The following is a 23934-nucleotide window of genomic DNA, read 5'->3' on the forward strand; positions in this document are numbered from 1 at the left end:
AAAATCTAACTTCTCATTTCAAGTGGAACTCAGAATTGGTCTCAATATTCTGGATATTGAGTCGGGGAAGAAGGATAACTAACAGCCCGAGCTCTCAAAGGACAAAAAGAAGACCAGAAGTACAAGAGGGCAGTGAGCAGGCTGGTGTGTAACTCTGAAGAAAATCTTTGAAATAAGTAGGAGCAGATCATGGAGTACTGTGATGACAGTCAATACGGTACTTAACTGTAAGCCCATGAAGTTGGTATAATACCAGCGTAATGTGACTGTGAGCCTTCAGTTGACTCGATGAACGTGCTACAGAATTTTGAACCAAAAGTTCACTTGGAATACAAGACAATAAAGCATCACAGTAGTTGAGCCTTGATGTGACGAACGCATGAATTGGTGTCTCGGCCGCAGAGGAAGTCTTGAAATGTCACAGAGGTGATAAAAGGCTGCACAAGCTGCAGCGTTAATGTGAGATTGAAAAGACGAGAGTCCTGTGAAGGCCAGTGGAGCAGCACTCGTCACCGTCTACCAGGAGTGAAGTTGGACTCCCCATGGTATACAGCCATGGAAGTTTGATTACTTAGGTGTCCGTAACACAGATACCAGTGGTGTTTGGTGACACTAACCTGTCAGTTTATGTATTCCTGTCACTGATAGAATATTTGAATTGTATAAAGTACAATTTCGTCGTGCACTGCCATATTAACAACATATGTCTAGATATTATGGCTGGCTTGGCTCTTCACCATGGTCCAGAAACTTGTCATTTTGGGGTCTCGCGGACACAATTCTTACACTCTGACAAACGAGTTAAACGATTTGAGTGAAGTAACTTTGGTTTACAGGTGAACCAAAGTGTTGTGCTGTCACATTAACACAGTTCGGCGAAACGCGGTACACATTTGAGAGGAACGTAAAGACGGTTTCAGGAAATGCGCCCAAGCAACTGAGAAAAACTGTTAAGATAAGAGTAGTGTGTGAGGAAACAGCAAGAAGATGCTTGATTTCATTTAATGCAGACATACTGTGCCTTGACAAAGTAATCAAGCTGTTTGTCCTGTTTTGTCGCATCACAAACTGGAATTCAAATGGAGCTTTTCTTTGGGTGGGTATTTACACAACATGCCTACTACTGTGAAAGTGCAAAATGGAATCCTGAGTGTGTGCAGGTATTCACCCTCCTGAGTCCATACTTCGTAGAGCCCCCTTCTGCTGCATGTCTCTGTTAGCTTAGCACAAAGATGGCAAGCATTGGGTTTGTGCCACATATGGCATTTGACACTATGGACAAAAAGTTCCATTTCAGCCTCCTCTGACCAAAGAACTTTCTTCCATGGGTTTATTGAGTCCGTCACATGCTGCTGGGCAAACTCCAAACGTAAGAATAAAAAAGCAATGGCTTTTCTCTGGCCACTCTTCCATAAAGCCCCACTCTGTGGAGTGTATGGCTTAAAGTGGTCCTGTGGTCAGATACGCCCATGTTGGCTGTGGATCTCTGCAGCTCCTTCAATGTCCTCCTTGGTGTCTTTGTTGCATCTCTGATTACTGCCCTCCTAGCCCAGTCCGTGAGTTTGATGGGCAGCCATCTCGTTAGGTTTGTTGTAATAGATTTAAGGATGGGCAGTGGGATCAGTTTCTTTTATAACCCAACCCTTATCTCTATTTCTCCACAACTCTGTCTTTGACCTGCTTGGAAAGCTCATTATGGTCTTCATGTTGCTTGCTTAGTGGTGCTGCAGAGTCCTCTCAGAACATCATGTGACAGATCATGTGACCTGTGCACACAGAGAGACCCTAATCAACTAATGAGGTGACTTCTGAAGTTCACTTGTCATTTATATAAGGCACTTTATTTTCATTACGCTTCAACCATTTGGAATATACAGTTAAGTCCATTACAGAAATTTTAATTTAGTGAGAAGTCAAGCAAAGGGACCCCTTTTATTGACTAACTAAAAAAGGTGACAATATGCGAGCTTTCAAGGCAACTCAGACCCTTTCTTTGGGCATTGAATATATCTTATCTCTGCCGTAAGAGGGGGTCCGAGTTGCCACAAAATCTCACATATTGTCATCTTTTGAGTTTGCCAATAAAAGGGGTCCCTTTGCTTGACTTCTCACTACATTCATACTGTAATGGCTAACACGGGACAACACCCGAGAACTACAGAAAATGTTATTGAAATTCCATTTGAATTCCAGATTGTAATGTGACCAAACAAACACAGAGGGGCAGGAATACTTTCACAAGGCACTATATACTGTATGTAGTACTGGTGAATGTAAGAGAATAAGTAGAACAGGTTACTTTTTTAATGCACTAGTACATTTTATCAAGTAATATTGTGCAAATACCTGTGTGTGTGTCTGTGTTTATATATACAGTATATTATATTCTATATATATATATAAATAGTATATATATATATATATATATAATAATATATATATATATAATAATATATATATATATATATATATATATATATATATATATATATATATATATATATACACACACATACATACATACATAAACAAGGTGAGACACAAAAATAACCAGATTGGTAAAAAATCTATACTTATTGATGACTTACAGCATTCTAAATAATGTCAATGTCAAATTTATTTATATAGCACATTTAAAACAACACAGGAATGCTGTGGCCAAAGTTCTTTACAATAATAGAATAAAAGAAAAACAATTAACATAAAAAATAAATAGAAATAAAATAAATGAACATAAATAAAATAAGTAATAAACAGAAGGAAATGTTACATAATCACAATGAGGAAGCCATCATACTGAAGGTCACGGAATGCAAGTGAATAGAAATGAGTCTTTAATCTCGTTTTGAATTGTCGACGACTCCTTTATGGTAAAGAGTTCCACAGGTGAGGTGCCACAGCTGTCAAAGTCCTGTCTGTCCCCCTTAGTTTGACACACGGTACGAGGGACAACAAGAGACAACTGACCAGAAGATCTAAGCACTCTAGATGGCTGGTGTAAAACACACAATTCAGATAAATAGGCAGGAGCGAGCCCATGGAAAGATTTAAAAACTAGAAACAAGATTTTAAAATGAATTTGAAAACTGACAGGCAGCCCGTGTAAAGAAGCTAAGATTGGAGAAACACAATCAGACTTTCTTGCCCACACCAGAAAAGGAGCGGCAGCACTCTGGACCAACTGTAACCTGCGTGTCAGAGATTTGCTAATCCCAGAATACAGCGAGTTGCAGTAATCAAGGCGAGAGAAGATAAAAGCAGGAGTAGCTTTCTCAAGATCCCTACAAGATATAAAAGTCTTGATCTTACCTAATAGACGAAGCTGGAAAAAGCAACTCTTGACTACAGAATTAATGTTTCTCAAAAAAGAGGTTACTGTCAAAGATAACACCAAGACTGTGGACTTGAGATTTGCAAAAGACAGAGAAAGAGCCGAGAAGTCCAAGACCAATTTGGGCTTTAGCTGATGGACCCACCATAAGCACCTCCGTTTTATTTTGATCAAGAAAATTATTAGCCATCCAGGATCTTAGTCTGCGGTGGGTTGGCACCGAGCCCAGGATTGGTTCCTGCCTTGTGCCCTGTGTTGGCTAGGATTGGCTCCAGCAGACCCCCGTGTCCCTGTATTCGGATTCAGCGGGTTAGAAAATGGATGGATGGATGGATCTTAGTTCAGACAGACAGTTGTGCAGTTGCAGAGTTGCAGACGGGAATATAAACCTGAGTATCATCCGCATAGCAGTGAAAAGAAATGTTACATTTCCTAAAAATTGCTCCAGTAGGGTGAAGTTATATAGAGAATAAGACAGGACCCAAAATGGATCCCCGAGGAACACCACATTTAAGAGGAGCAGGTAAACCTTGTCACCTTCTCTATACTCGCCCTCCAGATCTCTACACCGCTCCATACGTATCTTCCACTGATTGAAACAGTGCTGGAAGTCTTATTGCTTGAGGCTCTTCAACAGGCTTGCCGTTTCTGTTTTCACTTCATCCATTGAAGAAAAACGTGTTCCCTTCAGGTCACTTTTGACTTTCGGAAACAAGTAAAAAAAAATCACAGGGAGCTAAAATGGGCGAATAGGGAGGACGATCGAGGACAGGAATGTTTCTGTCAGTCAAAAACTGCTTTAAGGAAAAATAGAAAATTTGACGTTGATTCACTGTTCGATTTTTTTTCATCCGACATTATAGCGGCAACTCGTGTAGCGTTTGTTGTGCAAATACTGACTGGGCCATTCACAGGATATTCCCAGCCGGCCGGCGGTTTGAGAGGGCGTGTAGGAGAGGATATAGTTCTAGGATTCACGTCCGGCCGACCTCCAGACGGTTTTCCAGGAAAGCCCCAAGCCCAGTCTGGTTATTTTTGTGTCTCACCTCGTGTATACACACACACACATTAAAGATATTGTGACTGTCATGTAAGGTCAATCATTATATTGATTTTAAAAAGCCACTTTTTGGTGCTAATTCCTAGTATTGTAAGTCAGAATCACCCAATATGTACGTGCAACATGACTGCCTAATAATGCAATTGCTTGTCTGATGCGTTTTGCTCAGTGATGGCCTCACAAGCCATCAATAAGTTGGTTTCTTCGATTTTCTTAAGCACGTGGGTTTTCACTCACTGACAATTTGGTTGGTATTTGCTGCAGCCTGTGAAAACGGCTTTCGGTCAGACACCCAGCATTCACTGAGCATTCATTCAAAATGACTTTCATGCTTTCTGTTTTTTTGACTTAATGAATTGTACCCCTGGTTAACTATCTGGGAGTTTTAAATATGTATGTAATGCCAATGTACCCTTCTCAGCCCGCAGAGGCCCAAGGAATACTCCACTGAAAAATACTTTTTTACATGTCACATACCCCTCGTAGTTTGTAGCGATGGCTGAGAAAATGTTTTGATCTCAAATTTTTTAATCTCATGTCTTCATGCAGAAGAGTGGAAAAAAAAAAAGGTTGTGATACGATAGAAGCCACTAGTGACCAATGCTGGACAATAGTAAGTGATGTGACGAGGAGGAGGAGGTTAGGAGCAGGCGCTGATACGGCGCATTGCCACACCCACCACACGATGAACCAACTCCCAGAATCCCAGAGTGTGGCCATGCAATGGGTGACACCTCAGCACCACATCATTTCAGATGGAATCGAAGCAGTGGGAAGTTTTTTTTATGGTGGCCAGAGTGCCATTTCCGCCACCAAACCCCAGGTTGGATGTGAAGAATGTGCAAAAAAACCAAATCTCTCGTTACTCATGTCACGTAATTCACGGGTCAGTTTTTTAGTCATGTGCTCCAAACATTTGATTTTTTTTACTGTTACAAAATAGCAACTTTCCAGAATAGTCACACACAGGATGCTGCACTCGGGTTCCAATTCAGGAGGTGTGACATGTGGTGCCAATGGGCTGTATCAGTGCTCCCGACCTCTACTCAGTGCATATCACTCGATTTCTAGTCACAGGGTGTGTCAGACTTGCCAGTGCTCGCCAATTACAGTAGCAGAGACTCACGCAGTCCAGCAACGAGATCAGCGGTGGAAGCTGGCAAGTCGGATGTGCCCCCCGACGAGAAGTCGGTTGATGTGACATCTGCTTAGGCTTCTGCAATAAGAACATAAGTTTAATGTCACTGTGCTCGGTGCAAAAAATATTTTATAAATCCGCTCACATGTACGGGCCAGATTTAGCACAGAGGGGCTCAGCATTTAGAACTGCTAGGCAAGCATTAGAAGAGAACTACGAAAATGGGCATTGGACTATTTCTGTGTGCATGAAATTGAATCCTCTCTTTGCCTTGTTTGGAATGGCATGATTTACCAAAGTGAGGGCCTGCACATGGAGAGAGAGGATAAGGCCTTGGAACATTGTCCGTCGCACCGGAAAGCTCGGACGGATGGTAGATAACATCATTAGATCGTGAAAAGTTCTCCAGCGCAGTGACGAAAATGGCAGACTGTATACATCGAACATTCCAGTAATGGTCTTGCCATTGGCTTCCTTTCGTCTGTTATGCTGCGTAAATCGCCACTAAAGAAAACAAAGTTATTTTCTCCTATGTGATTTCTTACCGCCGTATCACTAAGGTAGGGATATCGCCTCCTTATAATATATCTGTTTAGGTTCAGGTTACTTAAAATGGCGCGATTAAAAACAACAACATGTATTTCTAGAGCACATTTTCATACAAATAATGGAGCTCAAAGTGCTTTACATGATGAAGAAAAGAGAAAAGAGACAAAGTAAGAATTAAAATGAGAATTAACATAGAATAAGAGTAAGGTCCAATGGCCAGGGAGGACAGAAAAAAAAACACAAAAAAAACTCCAGATGGCTGGAGAAAAAAAATAAAATCTGCAAGGGTTCTGAGTCCACAAGACCACCCAGTCCCCTCTGGGCATTCTTCTGACCTCAATCGGTCCTCATGGTATTCAGGGTTCTCATGGAAGAACTTGATGACGACAATCATGTGGATTTCTGGCCTTTAATCCATCAATGGAGGGACATCACGGTGCTTTGATCAGGTGGTGGTGGCGCAGGTCACCACCAGAGAAAACCGAAAAAAGAACAGAAGAGAGAGTAGGGGTTAGTATGGATTAGGGTGCCACCATGAAAAGTAATGATAATTAATTGAATATACAGAGCATCAGGATTAAACTAAAATGAGAAAGCCATGTTAAAGTAATGTGTTTTCAGCAGTGTTTTAAAGTGCTCTACTGTACCAGCCTGGCGAATTCCTATTGGCAGGCTATCCCAGATTTTAGGTGCCTAACAGCAAAAGGCCGCCCGCCTCACCACTTCTTTAAAGTTTAGCTCTTGGAATTCTAAGCAGACACTAATTTGAAGATCTAAGGTTACGATTTGGAATATAAGATGTCAGACACTCCGATATATAAGATGGATCGAGATTATTTAAGGCTTTATAAACCATAAGCAGGATTTTAAAGTCAATTCTAAATGACACCGGTAACCAGTGTAGTGACACTCAGACTGGGGTGATGTGCTTGGATTTTCTTTTCCTAGTTACGATTCTAGCAGCTCCATTCTGCACTCGTAATCGATTGATGTCTTTGTTTGGGTGGTCCTGAGAGGAGTGCGTTACAGTAATCTAGTCGACTGAAAACAAACGCGTGAATTCATTTCTTAGCATCTTTCAATGATATAAGAGGTCTAACTTGTGAAAAAATGCTGTCTTAGTGATCTGATGAATATGCGATTTAAAATTCAGGACACAGTCAACAGTTACCCCTAAATTCTTTACCTCCATCTTGACTTTTAACCCTAATGCATCAAGTTTATTTCTAATAACCTCATTATATCCATTATTGCCAATCACTATTATTTAGCTTGAGAAAATTACTATTCATCCACTCAGAAACACAAGTAAGACAAAGAACTTATTCCCACCCAGTAGTTATCACCCCCTAGGAAAACAGCTTCTGGTTTATGATGTGCACTGACTATTCTGTAAAGTTACTATTTTTAACAGTATTTTAGCAAAAAAAAAAATCACCCGTTTGCACGTTTTGAGTATACAACTGAATAACTGGCACACGGATCATGCGACTTGAGGAACGTGAGATTTTTCTTTTTTTTTTCCTAGCGTTTGTTGTTGTACAGCATTTGGTCACTAATGGCTTTTCTTATCAACTTCTTGTTTTCTGCATTCTGCATAAAAAACATGAAACTAACATTCTTTTCCTCAATCATCGCTAACTGCGTGGCGTATGTAACCATTTTAGAGCGGAGTATTTCTTTAAGGTCCTGAACCTGAAAAGGCTGGGAGATTCTCCTTGACCTTTCCCTGCTATGGAGGAGTCCTCGGCACGTGTGCGGGTGTCAAATTCAGTTGGTCGCGGTGTACAAACTTTCCCACCTTACTTTATGGCTCCTGCTCTTCCCATCAAGTTCAATTGTACCGAGTTTCTTCACAATGAGAATTTCTGTATTTGTATTTAATTACAGTTCTTAATGTATTTTCAAATTAAATAAGTAGTAATGTTTTTCTATTATAGGCATGTTTTCAGATTTATGCCTACTACAGTTTTTAAAGGTTCCAATCAGTTTGACTTTAAATAATAAGATTTGCCTTCTGGGAAATCATATTTTGGTGATTTTTTTTTTTTTACAACAGTTGCGGATTTGCATTTTTAATCTTATTGTTAATTTGAGTTAAATTTCCTATATGAAACTGAAAAACTCCCCCCATTCTAACATGTACTTATTTGGCGGACGCCTTCATCCAAGGTGACTTACAGCATTTAAGATACAACTGGTTTCATGTCTTTTGTTTTTCCAATTGAAGCACAGGCAGTTGACGTGACCTGCTCTCGGTCACACAGTGGTGTCAGGAGTGGGATTTCAACCCCACTACGTTAACGGAGCCAGAGATTGAAGTGGGAAATCTTATACACTGCGCTTCATACGTATCTGGGGATGGCGGCCTAAAGCGGCCTAAAAACAGGGAGACACAGTTTTCTTAAGAATGTCTGAGAGCATGTGGTGATGTCATTTCCTGTAATGTTTTGACATTGTTTTGTGGTTTGTTTTTTTTCCCTGTCTGTCTGTTTTCTTGTGCTTCTCAACAGCCGGAGGGCCCCTGCATCACCCACCCGACCTACAGTTTCCCGGACAACAGATTCCCCCCTCTTAGATCTTTAACCACGGGCGCCCGTCTGTCCCTAGGGCTGCAATAGATGCCGAATTTGCCCTACGCCCTGAATGTGCTCTACGGTTCTCCCAAGACTCCAGTTCCCTTGTTTTTCCCAGAAGCACACACAAACAAGCGTGATCCTTCATCGTCTAGTGTAGTGTAGATAGTATTTGAAATGTGTTCTTTCACTAGTCCAGTATTTGTATTTTGTAGTGTAGAGACATGGCTCTAATCCAGTGGAAAACTTGTAGTGTTAATGACAGCCGGACTATACGTATATCAAGTACAATATATATATGCATATCTATATACATCTATATACAGGGTGAGGCAGAAAGGACGGGCGTTTTTTACTAAATCACAAAATTGTTCATTTTTTCTTACAAAGAAATTTATTGAAAGATTTGAGTTCATATTAAAATAGCATTTGACAATTTGTAGGGATGGAAATGCAGGTCTAAATGCAAAATACGCCTTAGCGAACGATTACTGAGGCCAAGTTCAGAAGAATGCTTCCGAGCAGATCGACTTGGACTGCGCAGCAGGGCAGCTAGTCGTACGCTTTCCACATTTTCAGGGGTACGTGCCGTTCGTGTAGCCCCCAGAGGTCTTTTGTTCATTAGTGTACCTCGTGTACGAAGAGCTTTAACCCAACCTAGGATAGTGTTACGAGCGGGAACAGCTTTATATCTGTGGATATTGAAATGGCAACGAAACTCATGCTGAACTGCGGTAATAGATTAGTTGTTCTTGACAAAACAGTTGTACGCAAAAACGCGGTGTTCTATCATCCACGGCTCCATAAAAGAAAACAGAAAAATGCTAAGACTTCGCGAACCTAACGCCACCTACCGCACATCTGTCACTCCACCTAGTGGTGAGTTCTAGCCATTTCAAAGATGTCCGTCCTTTCTGCCTCACCCAGTATCTCTATCTATCTATCTCTCTCTCTCTCTCTCTCTCTCTCTCTCATCATATATATATATATATATATATATATATATATATATATCTATATATATATATATCTATCTATATCTCTATACTCTGTGTATATATATATATATATATATAATATAGATAGATAGATAGATAGATAAGTGCATGTATATATCCAGTCTGTAGATGCATCTGTGTATCTCTGGATTCCTAGGTTGTCTACTTTAGGTCTATGCACATGAAGCGCACTCTGTGCCTGTGTAGCTCAGTCCGTATTCCCGCACACAGACTGGGGATACTGGGCAAAAGAAATCAAGCACTCAGGCTGCAGGTGTCAGCGTAGGTAGCTTTTCAAAGAGCATAACAATGAAATGCAACAATAAACATGTCAAGAAATGAGTGCTTGCTACCGACATTTGTGTTTGTACTGTCTGGTTTTCAAGCCGCTAGTGGCGTTGTGTGTCTCTCTCTTTTTGTTTTTTTCATCTTCCTTTCACTCTCTTGGGAAATGTGCAATTATATTTTGAACGGATGGAAAAACCAAACCCACCTGCTCACCTGGAAACTGAACTGCCACAACCAATCACCTGCCTCTCCTTGGCTATCCCTATCTCACCGACCACTGCACCAATTCCCAACTCCTCACCCTCCATCCATCCATCCATCCATCCCTCCCTCCCCAGAGCAATAACAGCTTGGGAAAGGAAAAAAAAAAAAAATGAAAGTAGGGAATGGTGGAAAGTGTGATCCTTCTACCTCCCAACCTGAAAACACAAAGTGCAAGGACCTTGACCTCAGAGTCCAGTGGCTATGGAAAGTGATCTGGCTGCCAGTGATCCAACCACATTATGAACTTGTCAACCTGCTGGGCTGATGTGGGAGGCTAGAAATAAATGGGGTGGGTGGGTGGGTTGTAGTTGGGGCTCTCGGACTTAACTCTGTTCCACACTGCTGGATTGAATTATTTTTCTTTATGGTTTGGATCTGTTCTTTTTGTTTCATAATTTTCCAAACCTCCCTCTCCTCCCCAAAGATGCAGTACGTCTTTAAAGAAAGTTCTCTGGTAACACTGGGTAACACGCAACCACACAGAATAAAACCACCATTGTGAGAATTAAGACTTCGCAGGTCTCAAGGAGGAGTATTTTTGTTGGAGATCTCCTCGATCAAACACTTAAAGTTGTCCGGAGCCCTTTCATTAGTTCATGGACTGACTGATTTAAGACTTTGTTTCTGTCCGCACTATCATTTTCGTAGGTATCTGCTTCTTCTTCAGTCCCACATGGTAGTAGGAAAGCCTCACTAAAATGACCAAAAACGCGTAGTACATAGACAGTCGATTATACTGGACATGCACGCATCGGCAGAAAAATCCACCACCAGGATTAAAACTGCTAGTCGGTAAGTGCTTTGCCTTTTTTGATCATGGATAGAGCATTCAAACTGTACAAAATATAATTTAAATCCATACATTTAAGCAACACAACAAGCACCATGGAAAGCAACTCCTCTACGTCCACCATGTTGAGATATCGTCTCCTTTGGTACAAAGATCAATCAAGGGTATGAGACGTTATAATAAGCAGGATCCAATCAGGGAAGGGCCACATTATAAGCACAAGCCAATCAGAGTGTGATTAGAGTCCACCTTTTCTAAAAAACAGTACTTTCGTTGGTCTGCGTCACAAGGCCGAGGCTGCGTTTTCAGAAATAAACGGTCATGGAGAAAAAGTTTCCAGGAGTCTCCATGTTCTGGGGTAATGAGAAGTCGAGCAAAATGACGCCTTTTATTGTTTAACTAAAAAGATGACAAGAGGGAACCTTTCAAGGCAACTCGGGAAAGTCTGTCACAGAATAGGTCACCTGTTTCCTCTCCCACCTCGCAGTGGCAGGTTTTGCTCCTCATCTACATCGGGTCCCGCTCCCCTGCTCTTCACAACAGATGAGGTGAGGATGCAGTCAATTTCCTGAAGAAGGGGCCTGAGTTGCCTCCAAAGGTTGTCTATTGTCATCTTTTTAGTTAGCCAATAAAAGGCGTCATTTTGATCGACTTTGCATTACATCTTAATGGCTAACACGGTACAACACCCTAGTACTGCAGACATGTTCGGAGGTTAAAAACCAGGGGGATGAAAAGCGAAAATGAGCGTTAATGTCTGCATTTTTAAACCAAAATGTAGTACTCTAGATAGGACCTTTATCGCCTGGTGATGTATTTGCAAAGAATTTACTGCGGTCTCGCCAAATGCAATACGCTAGAACAGCGTTTCTCAACCTTTACGTATTTGCGACCCGAGTTTTCATAACAGTTTTAATCGCGCCCCCCCCCTAACGTTGTTTTGAAAGGAGCCCACTAATACCAAATTGTTCTCTTTTAATTAATGATATATCATACGTAGATGCATATTTTGTTATACCTACTTAACTTTTATCAACATTTATCTAACTCTATATTTATTTGTCTAGTATCAGAATGTAGTTTAAGTTCATTTGTTTTGGTTCCAATAGATGTATTTTTTTATATATTTTCGATTCTTGTTTTCTTTTTTTCACATCTTCGCGCCCCCCTTTTTGTTATTTCGTGCTCCGCCCCACAGTTTAAAAACCAGTACACTAGAAGTTGGAAAGTCCTGTCAGTATAATCCACACTTTGTTTTTACTGTATGTGCTGTGCCATAAAGTAAAAAATCTGTCTCGTTTGGAAAAACACTAGGATCCCACGTTGGAAATTCCCTGTCGTTCACGTTTACATAGCTTATTTACCTCTTACAGCTTAGTTAAAATAACTTTAGATACGATTCGAGAAGAACACAACACAATTCGATATTCTTAAGCACAAAAACATTGAGATGGACCTCCCGACGAAATACATTGTTTATGGTACAGTGGAACCTCGGTTTGCGAGCATAATTCGTTCCGGAAACGTGCTCGCAATCCAAAAAACTCGTATATCAAAGCAAATTTCCCCATAAGAAATAATGGAAACTCAGATGATTCGTTCCACAACCCAAAACTATTCATATAAAAATGATTAAGACAAAATATAAAGTAAAATACATAATACAAATTAACCTGCACTTTACCTTTAAAAAGAATCATGGCTGGTGTGAGTTTCTAAACTCATGTGAGATTCCACCCAACGGGACAACACGCGGAAGAGCGTCCCAAAGCAATCGCAGTCTCCCAGCGTTGTAGCAGTTTGCCGTATAAGCGCATCCAAAAAGATCGCAGACATGCTATAAGCGCCTGTCGTCAATGGGTCATACAAGGAACATTATAAAGATTCCGCTGTAATAAATAACAGCGCTGTTGCTGTTTCAAGCTGAATAAAGCTAGTGTTAAAAGTACTGAGAGTCAGCTTCGTGTTTTGGGGAGCAAGATGGGGACTCGCACTTCACAGCGCACACACACACAGTCACAATGCTGTAGTAAACAGATGTTGACTATATGAGTGAGGCACACAGACTCAGACGGAGAATAGGAGACGATTGCCAGAGAGAGAGAGAGACGCGCTGGGTGGGCGAGTGAGCGAGATAAGGAGAGAGAGAGAGAGAGTCGCGCTGGGCGGGCGAGCGAGCGAGATAAGGAGAGAGAGCGCTGGACGAGCGAGATAAGGAGAGAGAGAGAGAGAGAGACGCGCTGGGCGAGAGAGATAAGGAGAGAGAGAGAAGAACCATCAGCTCAGTTGTGATCACATGACGCTCAGCAGACAAAGTGTATCCATACTGCTCGTATTGCAAGACATCGCTCGTTTATCAAGTCAAAATTTATTAAAAATTTTTGCTCGTCTTGCAAAACACTCGTAAACCAAGTTACTCGTAAACCGAGGTTCCACTGTACTGTGAATTAAATGGCTAAGATTTGTTTGATTTCCATGGAATGTTACAAACTTAAGAGGTTCTGTCGCACAAATTTCCTTCAAATAAGATTAAACGACAATGAACTCTTGTCAGTAGACGTCTCCACGGGGCATGACACTCGTTCCGGAGAGATCCCCTAATGACAACAGTTATTGACTTTGGACTTTTTGCATAACACCATAAGAAATTTAAAAAATGAAGGCAGACCATTCAGTCCGTCGAGCCTGTTTGTTTAGCCGATATCTCGACTGTTTTAATATCTCATCCTGATTCTTCTTAAAGTTTGCCCCAGCTTCTGGTTCATCTCCATGTCTCAGTAGTTTGTTACAGAGTCCTACAACTATCTGCATAAAGAAGTGCTTCCTGGTCCTAAATGCACTTCCTCTTAATATTCACTGGTGTCCTCCAGTTAAGCTGAAAAGATTCTGCTGGTTCTCCATTATCAGTGTTTTTGAGGATTTTGGAGACCTGAATTAGGTGGCCAGACAATCTAAAACTAAACAAATTTAAAATGTAATTCTCGGAGTCTGTCACAGTAGGACATGTCCTGAAGTCCTGGTGTACCTGGGTAGTTCTCTTCTGCACAGCTTCACTTGCTGCTATCTCTTTTTTGTAGCATGGTGACCAGATCAGCACACAGTACTCTAGATGTGGTCTTACTAGTGCAGTGGTTCCCAACCTGAGCTACCCGCACCCCGTAGAAGGCTGCGCCACGATTTGCCAAAGTTGTTGTCCAATTTTCTCGTGGTGCAATCAATATCTTGCCGTGTGCCATCATTTATTAGTCTGTGCTCGAGTTCTCTGAGATGGCGAGAATCGAGCATCGTGCATGAAATTATCACCTGTGAATGAGCCGCGGCAATGCACGTTCTTGCGGGTTTCCCTGCTGCAGGCGGAGTATCAATAAAGGGAAATAGCTTTTATTTTTACAGAATGGAATTTGGACCTTGCCGTGATCCAATATTTGATTTCTGCGTAAGTCCTGACCGTGAAATATCACTGATTTCAATGTTTGTCAATTCTACTTTTGGGAAAGGGGGACTGAATTAGACGCAACACCTGCTGCTTATACTCAGCTAATCTCACCTGCGCGACAATTTTAACTGTGCGGCACGTCTGTTTTTGAGCCGCAGTGCAGGTGTTATCAGGGGGGGCAACGCTCGTCGACTGGGTTTCATCCCTCACCCGTTGCTTCAGGGGGTCTCCATTCCCCTAAATTATTACTTATGTGCCATTTTTCTTGATGCTCCAAGGAAAACCCAAACCCGCGGATTGTCAATCAAGTGCTTCATTTACAAGATTACTGACATTTATAATGGTAAACCACTCAATTTATATTTGAAATTTTGTACACCGAGTTAAAAGCTTATTTGGGGGGAGAGAGGCGACACAGAGCTGGCATTTTTTCTGGAGGAGGCCTGGCATAGAAAAGGTCAAGAAGCACAGCAGTTGTAGTGCGTTACACAGTCTGAGCAGAACGTCTCTCGATTTAGATTCAAGTCTTTACGCTATAACCTTTCATCCTTCTCACATCTGTCTGGATTTTCCTGCACAGTATTTATCAGCCACTAGAATATTTGCGGAATAAACAGAATTATATCATAAAATATTAAATTAAAAAGTTTAAGTCCGCATTTAACTAAGGGGGTACTCTGCTATGTCTGCCTCACCGTATGGACCCCAACTAGGTTTCGGATGTCAAATAAATCTGATATATAATGAATTGCAATCATTTCTTTTTAGCATTTAACAAAGTAATCCGTAATCCGTTCCAAAACTCTGGTCGTGACCCGAGGTTCCACTGTACAGATTACTTTGTTAAATGCTAAAAAGAAATGATTGCAATTCATTATATATCAGATTTATTTGGTCGTGACCCGAAGTAATTTCCCCATAGGACTGTATGTAAATACAATTAATCTGTACCGGACTGTACGAGCTGTATGTAAATATTTTTTTTTAAAGATTTTTAAGCACAAAAACAGTTAATTATACCATAGAATGTACAGTGTAATAGTAAACTAAATGTCCAAACATTGAATAACGCTGAGAAAACCTTGAACAGAGAAAAGTAACATTGCAGGAGTTCGCGCTACAGCCTTACGAGTCGATCGCTGTAAACACGTTTTTTAATAAAAAACCAAGAAAAGTAACCTTGCATGAGTTGAGTTCTGGCATGAAGGGAGTGAGCAGGAAGCTGGGTGGAGAGGAGGTTACAGTTTTGAGGTACAGTCCTTCTGTGCGATGCACATCTGACCGAGAACAATGTACTACAGGAAGAGACTGAACACGTGCGGAAATCATCGGCGCGTACGAAGTGGAAGGGAAACGAAATAGCGCACAAAGAGTTCACAGCGAAAGCACGCATGTCTGACCGAGAACAACGCAACACGTGCGGAAATCATTGGCGCACACAAACCAAAGGGGAAACTGGCTTGTCCGTCAACTGAGTGTGCGGTCGCGAACAGATGCAAAAGTTTGGCGAACATTTTGGTCATAACCCGATTTTCAGAGACGTTCGTGAATCGAGGTTCCACAGCCGTTGACTTTTACGTTTTAAAAATTTTGTAATCATATAGAATGATCAGTAAAGAATTATTCACAATCTTCATTGCCAGTCAGTTGTTTAAAGGCCTACTGCATCTTTTTCTTTTTTGTTGCAACCTCAGTTGTCCTTCTGTCACAATTGCTAGCAAATGACACTCCATTTTGTTGATTCTGGAACATTCCATCTGCACCTGTAATAAAGGGGCCTTTAATGTCCTTGTGTGGCGTATCCCAGCAGCCATCTGGCTCACGGCCTTTGTATTATTCAAGAAATTTGCTTGTCCGTTACTGAAGGGTGAACAACGTCTAGTCCTCCACGTGTTCTTTACTAAACACAATATTTCTTCTCAGCTGCCTTGCTCCAGTCATAACGTCTTTCCGCGATTCGTTATTTCAAGGCGTACGTTATGCTCCAGAGTGCTGAAGAAATTCAATTTTCTTTTCAACAAAACAAAGCTCCAATTTTGAATGAGAAAATTGCGGAATCTGCAAAGTTGAGTTTGTCGGTCTACAATTCCCACTTCATTTGCATAGTAAATTCGGTGCGCCTAAAGCAGAAGCCACATTAAGTGAAATCTAATCGTTGGGAATGTCGGACTTGCCAACTACATTTGCTGATATCATTGCAGGCCCATGTCAATTGAAACGACTCAAAATCACTTGAGGTCGTCAAATTTAGCAACTGCATTGTTCTACTTGCTCCGTTTTTGACCGTCGGAGCTGGTGTTGTACGAAGGGTTAACGGGTATTACGTAAATCCTTTTAGATCACACGAAATTTGACAAACGAGAGGAGAACCTTCAGTCATCAAGCTTGTTTGTTTAGCTAATAGTGGATCTGTACCAACATCTCAAAGGACGATCCAAACTGTGAGATGAAGTTTCAAGGGAAAATACAAGGATCAAAACTGTGAGATCAATCATGAGATGGGCAGACGACATTTGGACTGACCCATCATTTTTTTTAAATTTACGTTTAATTGTGATATCCTCCCCACAACTGTCCTGAAAGAAACATTTGTGTATTTTTTCTGGACCTGTTTTATTGATCTGTATACACAGTTACAGTTTTTTTTTTGGGGTGCAGAATTAGTTTTTGTTAACATTTTATTGAATTTATTAAAATCAAATAACATTTCATACAAGCAAGTCAAATTTTACAAAACTAGGTTCGACTTAAATCAACCCCCACCCAAGAATTTCTGTTTAGTGTAAACTTTCTAAAATGTTAAAATTTTTGGTGTCTTATTTCGACGCCTTCTTGATTTCCACGCACGTTCCCATTTCATTATTTGGATGCGGCACCTGACATAATTAATGCTACAGGATAACAGAGGTCGTCTATAGTCCTATTTGGACAGAATTAGTTTTACAACCGGATGCTGGGTAAAGTAACTATTACTGAAAGACCTCTCTAATTTTAGTCCCATCAGAATCACTCAAATGACAGAATTTCATGTTAATTCACACTGCGAGTAGTTTAATTTTGGACTCGTTTTTACGGGCTTACGGTAAAAGGCCCCATAACCTTTATGAAGACATGAGCATAAAGTCCATAAAAAGATACTGTCAGTGATTCAGACTGGACTAAAATGACGTAGGCCCTCCAGTAGTAATTAATTACTCCACCTCTACATACAAAACTAATCCTGTCTGAATAGTGCTTTCTTCATCCCAGTTTACGGATTATTCAAAATAAACCTCCATGTCGTTGTTGGTGGGGTTTATTAATACAGATATAGAGCAAACCGTATTAATAGACCCCTTTGAGATTTTGTTTAATTACGATTAAGCTTCAAAAACAACAAATTTTCATTCACAATCTTTTAGCTTGCGTTTATTGACATATCTTAACCCGGTCACCTCCATTATTCAAAATTTGCCTTATTGAAAGATTTAGATCGGTATTAACAAGTCAGTTAATTGCCTTGATGTTTGTACTTGGTTCTTCACGTCTTTTCTGCCTGCTTCACAGATTTTGGTTTTCTCTAGAAGGAAAGCCTCTCTACCTTTTGGGATTTTGGGTGTGGGATCTTCGAATGCCCACTGCCCTAGGTGCACGTTTCTTTATTTAGTTTCAGACAGCAGCACCCTACTACCAACGAGGAAGCACCAACCAATTACCGTATATACTCACACTTAGTTCTCCCACGGATGAGTCGGGCTTGATTTCACCATATAATTTCAGAATTTTATAATGTTGTTGTACAAGTCGAAAACTCATACTATTGGTCCACGAGATTATGATATGCTGATGCCCACCGGAGGACAGAAGTGTATTAGGACCATGGAGAAGAAAAAGAAAATACGGACACAGTGAAGAAAAAAAAAGTGTATTGTCAAGAATAAAGTCGACATGTTCTCGTAGTTTATTTTGTCATTAAGGTAGAACGTTGTAAACGTCATTTTTAAAATCAATGTTTAATTTACTAGATTTTCTTAAACCTCGTCAGCACCCTTCTACCAACGAGGAAGCACCAACCAATTACCGTATATACCCGCATTTAAGTTCTCCCATGGATATGTAAGTATAATTTCCGGTATTTTATAATATCAGTCGTACAGGTCAAATGTGGAAAACTCACGCTATTTAATGGTTGACGAGATTATGATATGCTAACCCCCACCGGAGGACGGAAGTGTATTAGGCCCATGGGGAAAAATAAGAAAATACGGACACAGTGAAGTAAAAAAAAACAAACAAGTGTATTGTCAAGAATAAAGTCGACATGTTGACTTGTTCTCGTAGTTTATTTGGTCATTAATGTAGAACGTTGTACATGTCATTTTAAAATCAATATTTCATTTTTTCTCAAACCCCGTCTTACGTTAATGTACACATTAAATGCTTTGTGTTAAGTGTTCCCTGCCCCATGTTATTCGGTACATGCTTCTTAAACCGACTTCCTCTTTTCGACTTTATTCTTGACATTTACTTTTTTTTTTCTTCTCCGTGGACCTGATACGCTTCCGTACCTGAGAGAGTAACCACGAAGCACACAGCCTTTTTTTTCCTATGTATTGTGCCTACGTGATCACACGGCAATACCCAAACTATTCCGAAACGCGTTTGCACGGTTTAGTGTTTTTTGGATCTCACACCCTCATACAGCTTTATCGTAAGAGCATCCCTTATTTATGTTGGAGCGTTCGATCAGAAGAAAATGTTAAGCTGGCTTTAAATTTAAAGTCGTTTAAGTGGCAAAAGAAATTGGTAACTGCGTTGCCGCAACAAAATTCGATGCGTCTGAGAAGCTGAGATTGGAGGAAGCAAGAAGATGTTAAAAAAAAATTTTTTAAAAATGAAGTGTCATATTTTTGAACGGGCGTATAAGTCGGGGTCTGATTTTATGATCAATTTTTCAGGTTTCAAGACCCGACTTATAGGCGAGTAAATACGGTAATCTGACATCGTAAAGAATACTGGAGCTAGAGATCGTGAGTTAGGTTGATTTTGACGGAGGGCCCACATTCTTGTCACGTGTTTTACATCTAAATTTTCAGCAAGTCTAAGCTCTCACTCAATCCTTCCATCAACAAAAGGCCATTCAAGAGAAATCAAGGATGGCTTGATGCAGGCCACAATTTAACTGTTAAAATTTAAGTATGGCCAAGTTATGGCTGGGGTGGATCTCACCTCTGTCCGTCTGTCAATGACGTTGTTGTCCCTTCCTGTTCATCGCCCACACATTTGAGCAGAGGCCCCTTCCACAGATTTTATTTTTTTGTAGTAATTTGCTAGCTTTGTGCACATCAAGGACTTGTTGTTTCGACTGCCATAGTTTCTCCTCACTTCTCAATCCCCTCTTCTCTTCCTCCTTTTCCCGTTTTACTTGCGTTTGCTTTCCAGCTTGTCTCCACCTGACAGCCTGCCGCCTCTATTTGAGTCCTAATGCCTCTTCACTCTTCTTTTTCTCTTCTTTTTTTTTTTTGTTTTTCTCTTCTTCTTCATTTCACTTTCTCTCGCCGATCTCAACAAAGGGAGTCAGCAGGCAACAACCAACCAGCCTAAAGGAGATCTTTTACCAGCTTCCCCTGTGGCCTGTCCTGTGTTCTTTAGTACTAAGAGTGTTCTTGAGCCAATAAACAAAATTATAACACGTAGCTTCAAAGCGTTATTCTAGAGCTGCCAGATCACCATCTCCCTACAGACTCGTAAACCCTGGATTGTCCTCAGAAGTGAGACGTTCATCTTCGCAGACTCTTATTGTTGGCTGTGTGCAGCATGACCGTGTTAAGTAGCTGGGGTTTGTGTCGTGCAGTTACTGTGTTCTGTAATAATGTGTTATGTTTTGATGCTGTATCAGTCTTTGGTTCCATCTATGTGACTCCAAAAAGACTTCATGAAACAAAAGAAACGAACAAGAATCTCACTTCATTACGGAGAAGGCCAATTAGAAGGTACAGCCGTAAAGTGGCATCGACTCCTTCAATGAGATAAGACTCGAGAGCCAAGGAGCGATGGCGGGGTCGTTGGGCAAACGTTTTCGGTCACTTGGACAGTTACATTATGTTATTGTGTAAAGATCACCAAAAAAAAAAACACAAGAGTGGACACGGTGGTTACTTGTGGCTTTTACTGTAGGTAGCCAGTGGGTGGGCAGTGGCAGGACTCGGTTGTCCTTGATTTTTGGGTTCATCTGACATATCAAACTGGCATGTGCTGAATCGCTTCCAAGGATGTGCACTTTCATTTTTTCATTTTTTTTCCCCCCTTTCTTGAATCATGCTCAGAGAAGAAAAAGTTTTCTTTGTAACGAAGTACAGAACTCATTTTAAACGGAAACAAAACTTACTGCGGCCTACCGTATCGTAGACTGCTGGTCAAACATTTCAGGAGACTGTAATTCAGGATTTTTTTTAACTTCAGAACTGTGCAGGTCAAGTCATTTCCACGCCATTAGTTTAGAATCGAGTTTTATTTGTTTGGTTACCTTTTGGTAAGACATGTGCGCCCTTTACGTTTCACAGGGTCCCAGTCAAAAATGTAGCTGCACTCTTTCCCCGTTTCATTTTTTGTTTCCTATTAATGAGGATGAATCGCCTTCTTTAAGAAGTGAAATAGTAAAGTCGAGCCACTTTGGGTGACCAACCGGCAAGTGCTCGTTGAAACGGCCTGCATTTCTGAGATGGGTCCAACTGCAGACCTCCATGATTCAGGAGCTCCGTTGGACAGACAAGTGGACTGCAGGTTTTTGTCACCTGGTTTATTTGACTCCAGTACCTCTTAAGTAAATCGTAAGCACAGTGTAACTGACCTATAATAAAAAGGGACCTCCTCCTCCTCAATGGAGTGGAGCTCTGGGGGTCCACAGCTACAGTAGGGTGTCCAACTCTGAGCCTGGGTATTTGCGGTAGCTGCTGGTTTCTTCACTTTCTTCATCAGGGACCAATTCCTGCTTTTAATTGACTTCTCTTCCCTTTATTTTAATACTGAAGTGATGAGGTAGCCAAATAAAAATGAGATGTGAAGTGAGCCAATAGATGACCAACTAACTTCAAACTCTCTCTCTCCAAATTAGAAGACGATTCTTATTGTTAATTAAACCCATTATTTACCTCCATGGCTTGCTGGTGCTCCAATTTTGCCACAGCAGACATTTGCAAACCAGTTGATTTTCCTTTTTCTAAGCTCACCATCAAAATGTTGATCTGCTCAGGTCCATAAAACATTACGGAGACCTTCACCTTTCAGATATTGTATGATGAACACAGCTTATTTGGTCATGTGTTGGCTCACTTTGTGTCTCTTTATTGTCTGACTGTTAATTAAGGGGAAAAAAGAAAACAATTAAAAGGGCCCAGTGTCTTAAATAGCAAGTTAATTACAAATAAGGAAATAGGACTTAATTAGCAGCAGAAACTGGTCACTAACTAAGAAAATGATTGGAATGAAAGTCTGCACCGACGGCGTCCCTCCAGAATTGCAGCTGGACACCCACTGGTCTACTGTGTTTTCTTGTAACCTTTTTTTCAAAATTCATTTCAAATTTTTGTGATTTATTTTAACATTTTTGTGTGAACAGCCGGTTGACAAAAATATCCAGAAAATGGATGTTTGATAAATCACAGCTCAGAAAGCGAACTGACGTAACCCAGTAGCGGAAAACAAACATCATTGTATTCTAACTTCTGGTTGAATTTTCTTTAGCACATTGTGATGGCTCCATACAGGAAGTTAATAACTTTCTAGTCTATTAATTGGCAGAAAGCTTTATACAAGTTAAAAAAAAAAATAAAAAAGACGTCATCTGGAAGAAACGATGAGACAGACAACCCTTGTGAGTAAAATGAACCGAATGACCGTTAGTCGGCCATTAGAGACAGACACACACACACAGTGTCAGGCAGCAAACTTAATTTCTAGGGTTTGAATTTCTGTACACTTTAATGAAAGCTACTACGTAAAACTTTTTTTTGGATTCAATTTCATGTTACTGAAAGAAAAAAAAAATCGAATACATTTTTCTGGCAAAACGTAACCTTGGAATGTTGACCAGTAAATATGTTAAAAATATTATCATAAGGATGTCTATGGTGTCATTTTTATCATAATCTTCTTTTTCCGGGCTGTGAGCCCTTTCACCCAGTGAATGCCATGTCAGTGAATATTTTTGCTCCAAGGTTTAAGAAACCGAGCTGGGTGGAAACAGTAGAGAGAGGCGCCATCCGTGTGTCTTAGAGCTGACTGGGGAGGTGGGGGGGGGGCGACGACGACAAAGCCGCAGCCCAGCGTCCCCGCTTCTCTCTCCTGGTGGCCCCCCAAACATCCCTGTTTTGGCATACATATCTAATTGTATTACATATCTTTGTGGTGCATTTATGAGCATTGTGCTTCCATTGCTTAGAGGCTAGTAACTGATATGAGATAAAAAAAAATAAATAAAATGGTGATCATATTGAAAGTGGCTGTGTAAAATTCAATATATACAATAAAATTACACAATATGTCCACAAGTGTGCCGCTTCTTTCTGGGGTGTGTGTGTGTGTATTCTGTCTAAGTCCAGAGACGAGGCATTGTTAGTGGTGGCATGCAAAAGTATTCCGTCTCCCATGAAAGTCATCCCAATTTTCTGCATGACAAAAGATTCATCCACTTATTTATCCATTCAGTATTTTAGTGTAAACTCTTACGCTGTAACAAAAGATTTCCGAAGTCCAGATAAACCATTTTCTGTGCATATTTAACTGGAGAAGAATAACTCCAAAGTTTGTGTTTGCAGAAGTATTCAAGCCCCTCCACAGTCACCCTTTGTCGAGACCCCTTTTGCTACAGTAACAGCCTATGTTCTTTTAGGAATGGGAGTATGGCTCACTTTTGCACCTTATTCAGGAGGGATTCTCAAACCCCCCCATTCTTCTTGGCAGAATTTATAGAGATCCTTGATGCTGGTGCGATGGGACTGCCAGCCACGTAGAATTAGGATCAGGGCCTTGAATCGGCCATTCCAAAACATTCACCTTTCTGTTTCTGAGCCATTCCAGCATCGCTTTGGCTTTACGCTTAGGGACATTGTTACACTGAAATGATGAATCTCCTCCCAAGCCACAGCAGGTTTACACTGTGTGCACAATTATTAGGCAAGTTGTATTTTTGAGGATTAATTTTAATATGGAACAAACACAGTGCTATCAGTCAATCCAAAATGTTAATAAACCTGAAACCTGAATGTTTCACAACGGAAATGTGAGTGTGAACATCATCAGGGGAATACATATGTGCGCACAATTATTAGGCAACTATTAGTGTGCAGATTTATTATGCATTGTTTATTTTATTGTTTATTGTTTATTTTCATCTGTTATAGTGAGAATAATAAACAAACACCTCAAAATTTACAAATAAACATCTCTGACATTTCAAAAAAAATCAATCAATCAATCAATCAATGACCAATATAGCCACCCTTCTTTCCAATAACAGTCATAAGC

The 23934-nt window shown here is 40.6% G+C and overlaps 1 protein-coding gene across 8 annotated transcripts in view; it reads left to right on the forward strand.

The window, feature by feature from the left end:
* The window catches only part of dnm1a (dynamin 1a), a 471312-nt gene extending 450377 nt beyond the window's left edge, over positions 1 to 20935 (forward strand). For 5 of the 8 annotated variants that reach the window (XM_039762667.1, XM_039762670.1, XM_039762666.1 and 2 more), the window contains one exon: positions 8592 to 9000. In XM_039762667.1, coding sequence (XP_039618601.1) covers positions 8592 to 8664 — 73 coding nt within the window. In that variant the 3' untranslated portion in view covers positions 8665 to 9000. Of the gene's footprint in view, positions 1 to 8591; positions 9001 to 19982 lie in introns of those variants that run through there. The other 3 variants (XM_039762673.1, XM_039762671.1, XM_039762672.1) reach the window with 2 other exon arrangements.
* Positions 20936 to 23934: the final 2999 nt, after the last annotated feature.

The sequence above is a fragment of the Polypterus senegalus genome, chromosome 9, assembly GCF_016835505.1.
Source record: "Polypterus senegalus isolate Bchr_013 chromosome 9, ASM1683550v1, whole genome shotgun sequence".
Lineage (NCBI taxonomy): Eukaryota > Metazoa > Chordata > Cladistia > Polypteriformes > Polypteridae > Polypterus > Polypterus senegalus.